This window comes from Triticum dicoccoides, chromosome 5A (assembly GCF_002162155.2).
Source record: "Triticum dicoccoides isolate Atlit2015 ecotype Zavitan chromosome 5A, WEW_v2.0, whole genome shotgun sequence".
Taxonomy (NCBI): Eukaryota; Viridiplantae; Streptophyta; class Magnoliopsida; order Poales; family Poaceae; genus Triticum; species Triticum dicoccoides.
This window is the reverse complement of record NC_041388.1, coordinates 386,010,064-386,016,836: the sequence shown is the minus strand read 5'-3', so window position 1 is coordinate 386,016,836 and position 6,773 is coordinate 386,010,064. Positions and strand designations below refer to the sequence as shown.

Here is a 6,773-nt window from a genome sequence, read left to right as displayed (position 1 = left end):
TGTCTAGGGACCAACCATGCAGTACGAAACGCCGGTTTATATCTTGATCTGAAACTAGAGAGAGTACACCCAAGTGATCCGGCCCTAAACGTGGTCCTGCTCTTGCGCTCCATTCTTCCATTTGTGTAAAGGCGCCAAAAGCCACGACGTCGACGCTGCAACGGTCCACTTTACTAACATAGTTTTATCATCCATCTTCAGTTACATCCGAGCGATCAAACAAACAAAAGCCCAAGAATCAGACCCTCCTTGTTTTCAGTGTGTGTATATATACTCATCAATCAATCAGAGAACAATCTCTCAACTTTACAATATCCGGGACGGCTCCACCACCCTGCGAATTGTTAACGTCAATCGTGGAGCAAACCTTCGTCCCGCGGTTTCCCCTGTCAAAGCTACACCTATCTTTTCTTTTCCCACACACGCACACACAAGCTCAATGGCGACTACTCAATCAATCAAACGCATTGCTCAAACCAACCCTCAAATCAAACAACCATATACACAAGCCGCAGCCACGATCTCCGGCTGCCGCTGCTACGTACGGCCTACGAGATGCTGATCATGGCGGCGGCCATGGAACTCTCCAGGCTGACGCACTCGATCATCATCCCGCACATCTTGCTCATCTCCTGCTCCTTCACCAAGGTGCTCCCATGGTCGCCGTCCGTGGCGGCGCACTCGTCGAGGCGATAGCAGGTGACGAGGTGGTCGTTGGCCATGCCGACGGCCTGCATGAAGGCGTAGACCACCGTCGGGCCGACGCCGCGGAGGCCCCTCCGCATCAGGTCCTGGCTGAGCGCCTCGGCCTTGGGCGTCCGCAGCGGCACCTCCCGGGGCGACCGGTACCTGCCGACCATGGGCTTGTAGTTGAGGAAGCCCCAGCAGTACTCGTCCAGCGACCCGAACTCCTCTATGATCTATCAGCAGCGAGGTTCAGACTTGATGTCAGAAAGAAACAGTGGCGGCATTAAGTCTAAGATTAAGAAGAGAAAACAAAGTGGTTGTTGGGTAGATTGAATTGGCTGTCAATGCTGTTCAGGACATCAAGATCAAGATCTGGACAGATATGGCTGACATGGTGGGTGGATGGATGAACTTACTTTCAGTAACTCGTGCGCGTTTTCGACGATGGTTCGGAGCCGGTGCTCCGACAGCAGGGACCTGGCCGGGCTACATGGCCCAAGGAATTTCTTCTCGTTTAGCTTCGACACCAGCAGAGGATCGAAATCCATGAACACTTCCCTGTGAAATGCATGCATGGTGTTTGATGAGATTTGAGCGTTTGGTGAGCTGTTATTAGAGGTAAAAAGGAGTGCTTACCTGAAGGCGTCCCTCTTGCTGAGGATTACAGGCCATGCCATCTCAGCCAGTGCACCAGACAGAACAAGCATCTCAAATAGTTTCCTGTGAATATAAGACTGAAAGTTGTAACTATATAATTAATTTGTTTTTTGAGATTTTAACCTCGTATGATTTTATTAGGCTTAGGGCATACTTGTCGTCGTGTACTGGAACTCCCCACTCTTGGTCATGAAAGGCAGTGTAGCATGGGTCTGTTGCAAATGTGAAATCAAAAATTTCATTACCGTCAGGTGAAAGCAAGGTGTCACTCTTAGAAAGTTTGCGAAGATCAGAGCAAGGATGATTTAGACAGAGAGTATTTTAGTTAGACACCAACATTAAGGATCTCTACTCCGAGTACTGTAGAGTGTAGAGTTCATAGTACAGTCAGAATGTTTTTGTGCAAAAAGCTAGAGGCCCCAGCTTAACAGTTAATTAGGTGTATGATCACCAGACATCATCAGGTACTACTGTTGAGTATGAAAAGGCAGCCCAGCTTTTCTAATGCTACAAACAAGTACGTAGTAGTTTGTACGGCTCTCTTGTTGTCCTATACTCTTACAGTCTTACTAAAGAGTACTTGAAAGTAAAGAATGGCACAAACCCACAAATAGGAAGATTAAAGCTGCAAGCAAATTAACAACATCAAGGAACTGCAAATGGAGCACAACCAGAGCAATTAAATACGTTTCCGCTGCCTAATGCGCTGCAGAAAAGATGCAAAGCTCAACTGGCATAAATTTAAAGGGGAGAGCAATGATAAGCACATCAGTATCACCACCACCAAGAGAAAAGGAACAAAGAAGAAGAAAAGATATGTATCCCGGGGCCTGGGACGCCATTCTTTTCTCGGAACATCAGAGAGATTGAAAGCCCCGCGCCACCATCATCGACCTCCTCCGCATCGCAAGTTTACGACGTAACGCGAAAAATTTCAGGTCAAGCTAAGCCCTGCTCACCACACTGAATTTGTGTTTGCACCTAAAAATTTCTCACTGGCCAATTGCACTGAAGAGAAAAGTTGAGCTCATGCCACTTGGTTTTGTTAAGTCGAGGGTTTAACAACCTGATTAGATTTCAGGAAATATTGTTGCCGACAAGCTAGTGGGTAATGGAAGGAATCCTTTGGTCCGGGGAGATAAAATTGACAAGTACTCGCCGGATAGCGGACGCGCCACCGAACATCTGAGTGCATCTTTTATATTGATTGCGCATTTTGTCAATTGTGCAGCGCCACCAAACGTTTATGATGCCACATGATCTAATTAATCGCAATCATCGATCGCCTCCTAGATTAATGCTAATTATGGTACTAGTACAAGATACCGGAGGTGTTCTCTCTTTCTCCTGGGAGAGGTGAAACGTTCACGTCGGCGCAATAATACGCAAGCACAGGCCGCTGCTGCTTGGCAGCTTATGTCGATGCAGCAGCAGTATCATTACTAATTTGAGATTATTTGGGACAGCTATGTTACGAGGCGGTCTCCGTTTGGACGTGGGTTCACAGGCTGATATAGACGGAGGCAAAGGGTCTCTCTCTCATGAGTATGTACGTACGTACAGTGCGATAGACGTGATCTAGCATGGAGAATACGATGTACAATTCTGTAGCAGACGCGGTGCTGTATTCCGAAAACGTGATGAAATCGGATATGTACTTGGGAAACATCACAAGTCACAACGACTCGTAATCCAGCTGGTCCAAAAAGCTATAGCTAGGGCAGGGTAGCTTTGATAAAGAAAGGCCCCGTGTAGAGTTGTGTAAATTTTAAGCTAGCTAGATAGCACGTACGGCTGAATATACCGGCTGACAGTTACTAATTAATGATGCATGATCAGGCCTTGATGACTGAGTCATCAAGGGGTCATCAAGGTCTCATGCATCATTAGTAACTGTCTGCCATGTATTGACGGCACTTACTATACATTACTTCCCCTAGTTCTCAAAAGACATCATTTAGACATTGTCCCAAAAAGTGTTTTCCCTTTTTACAAATTTTCGTTTTCTTGACTACTGGTATTTTTTTAAAAAAATATTCAAGCTCGATATGTGAAGATCATATGCGCAAGTTACATGTTTAACTATGTTGGAAGAGAGACTGAATTTCTGGTTAAAGTTATGCTTTGAGTCATTGAAGACTACTTCCATGTTGGTTTAGTGCATAAAATAAAAAGAATTTGCATTTTTCAAGGAAACAGAAAATACTACGTACTCCTAGTGGCACGGATTTGCGCAGGTTCATTGATTAGTAGTATTAGGGTATTTAGGGTATAGAGGGTATGCCAAAGAGTATATATCATACTAGCAAATTATGTAAGCACTTGCTATTTCTAGTATTAGGGTATAGAGAGTACTAATTGTGTGAGTACTTGCTATTCGTAGTTAGAAAATGAGCTGCTGATGATATATAAAAGAAAATTATTAGCATGCATGATAGCTAAAGGAGAAAGCATGATTATCCACTTGTATACTACTGACTGCATTTAGCATCCCCTTTAATTTAATGAAAAGAAGCCATTATCACACATGATCAGTGTCGGGATTAATTTGGAGCACCTACCAGTGTTACGGGTCACCCAGGGGCACCTCGGCGGCCCCGGCGCCGCCGCAGGCTCTCCGATCATCGAACCCAGCGCCACCGCAGCAGCTGCTCCTGAACCGTCCGGCAAAGCGGTGGCCACTTTCCTAGCGGAAGGGGGCCCCGCCGACGACCCGGCGGCCGCCCTCCGCCGGGCAGCCGCCCCCGCCGGCCGGCCGATCCTGCCGGTGGACGCCCGGCTGCAGAAGGAGTCGTCGGAGGCCTCCGAGGCGCACGACACGTTGAGCGACTGCATGTTCCCGTTCTTCCCGCCGCGGCGCAGCAGCTCGGACCGGCGCAGCAGCATGGACGGGAGCGCGCCCCTCGCGGCCGCCGCGGCGGTCGGCAGCCGCTTCTTGGAGTTGGAGGCCTTGCCGTCGGCCGCCGCACGCGGGTCCTCGTCGCCGCGCCGCGTCGTCGGCTGCGGCCTCTCCCTGCCCCCGGCGCCGGCCGACGGAGGCCTCTCCCTCCCACCAGCGCCCGCGGACGGAGGCCTCGGGGACGACGGCCTGCGGGCTGCACCGGCGACCCTGGGCCCCGCGGCGGACATGCCTGCCTGCCTGGCTGGCTGGCTGGCTCCCGTTCAGCTCGCGGTGCTCCGTCGGCCTCGCGTGGACGCGTACGTAGGACGATCAACGAGGAGGCGGACGCGGCCGAGGACGGACGGATATATGGAATGGAGCGATCGATGATGGAGACGGTGGCGATCGAGCTCCGGCGTTGCCGTCTGAGAGGTACAGTGTGCGAACGAACTGCGAGCTGCGGAGTGTGCGGGCTGTTATAAGGTGGCTCTCGATCGCCTTCCCAACGTACGTGGGGCTGGTGGGTGGCGGGCGGCTGCTGGCTACGTACGTACGTTCTGCGCGCGCGCGGTTGGTGGCGCGTCGAGAGCGCTGTTGCCATGGGAGGTTTTTGCGGGGGAGGACGTGTCAGCTCTCAGCTGAGCTGATCGAAGTACGTCCACGTCGCGGTCACGCCGGTGCGCGGAGGCAGCTAGCTAGGTCTAGCCCAGCCCAGCCCAGCGAAATCTCGTTCTCCTGTCCCGGCCCCCCTGCTGCAATCGATCGGCGGAGAAGGGAGGAGGGACAGAGCACGGCGGTGTGATCCTGCCGTGTCCGGTGGGTGCGAGGTGAGGTTGGCCGATCGATCCGATCCATGGTCCTCACGCACGGCGAGAAGAACGCAACGCGAAAGAGCCAAAGGCAGGCACTGTGGTGGTGTGAGGCAGAGGCCAACCGCCTCTTTGTCGTGCCACGCTTCGGTTCTTGCTGTACAGGTAGGTTGTAAACGAGTAGAGCTCGAGCGAATTGGGCTAGAGTGGACTCAACTTATGCTAAAATTCGTGCGAGCTCAAATTAAGCGAAGCTCACAATCAACCCGTAGAAAGTGGCTCGTACTCAGTTTATATCTCAAGTGGATCTGGAGCTACTTTTCAAGTGAAATAACTAGTAGGTTTTTAAAAATAATTCAGGGCAATTTCTCAAACAAAACAGGGCACAACACAAGATAAGAAACCATTATAAAATATCACTACAATCGAAACGATGACATAATTTTCAAGGTAGTTTGGCTTATTCTCTCCGTACCTAATAGCAAGAGATCGTGCATGAATTAGCAAAAGAAGAAAACAAAAGATGCGCCTCCTCTCAAATTTTGGTCAAAAAAAATAAACAACAAGATATTTTACACATGTCTGACCATGTACTATATTGAGGTCTAATTTATTTTTTCTCCGTGAATAACTAGGTTTCCATGTTTGCTACTCCCTCCAGTCATTTTTAGTTTGCATATAAGTTTTGTCTGAAGTCAAAGTACCTCTAATTTGACAAAACTTATAGAAAAAAAGTATTGACATTCACAATATCAAATCAATGTCATTAGATTCATTATAGAATGTAGTTTCATATTATATATATTTGGTATTGTAGATGATACTTCCTCCGTCTCATAATGTCAGATGTTTTTTGACACTACGCTAGTGTAAAAAATTGTCTTCCATTATGGGACGGAGGGAGTAGTTTTTAAGATAAGTTTGGTCAAAATTTGTAAAGTTTGACTCGACACAAATCTTATATGTTGAGTAAAAAGAACCGGGGTACTAGATAAATGGAGAAAAATCATATACTACAACATATATGAATAAATTATCATATTTCCTTCTAATATAAGGATTGTTTTATATAATTATATTATATCAATCGAGCTACATAAGGTGACCATACTCAACTCATTTATTTATTTATTTTGAGTCGGTCTCGGATCGAGCCAAAAGACGATTCTGATCTCAAGCGTCCCACGAGCCACTATCTTTTCTTGTAGCCTTATACAGTATATAGGTAATCTGTTTAACGGGCGTTATAAATAGAACTCCAATAGCTAGCTGACGTTCCTCCATGGGAGTAACCCGAGCGGACGATTGTCCCACACGACGTAGGAACAATCAAACGATCTCGTTTGCTCAGAAATACGTCGCAATCTCTCACTAAAACTAGCTCGCAGCTATTATCGTGTCCAATCTGGACCATGAAGCCAAGTTTTCCCTGTGACGCACCACCAAGCCTTAGACACTAGGATTTTGACTTGAACTAAAATACCTAAACAACATAAAACATATAGCCATGATATATATAGTAAAACTTCCATCATGTTCAAATGGATCATGTATTCTCCATCCCAAAAAAACATATTATAATTATCAAAAAAATCGTCAAGATAACTAGTTTTATACCTGCCAAGGTTGGATGCGACCAGGGGCGGATCCAGCCCAGCCCAGCGCCCCGGGCCCCCTTTGTATGTTGTAGCAGTTGCTACAGTATTTTCCCTACAGCCCACAAAGAAAATGGGCCTCAC

General features: G+C 47.8%; 1 protein-coding gene across 1 annotated transcript; it reads right to left on the bottom strand.

Moving 5' to 3' along the window:
- Positions 1–235: 235 nt before the first annotated feature.
- Positions 236–4,673, bottom strand: LOC119301701. The gene is made up of 5 exons (XM_037578689.1): positions 3,906–4,673; positions 1,499–1,556; positions 1,324–1,407; positions 1,104–1,245; positions 236–920 (listed from the first exon to the last, which is right to left on the bottom strand). Exons 1-5 carry the CDS (start codon positions 4,471–4,473, stop codon positions 549–551), a joined length of 1,224 nt encoding a protein of 407 aa, XP_037434586.1. The 5' UTR covers positions 4,474–4,673; the 3' UTR covers positions 236–548.
- Between the last annotated feature and the right edge of the window lie 2,100 nt (positions 4,674–6,773).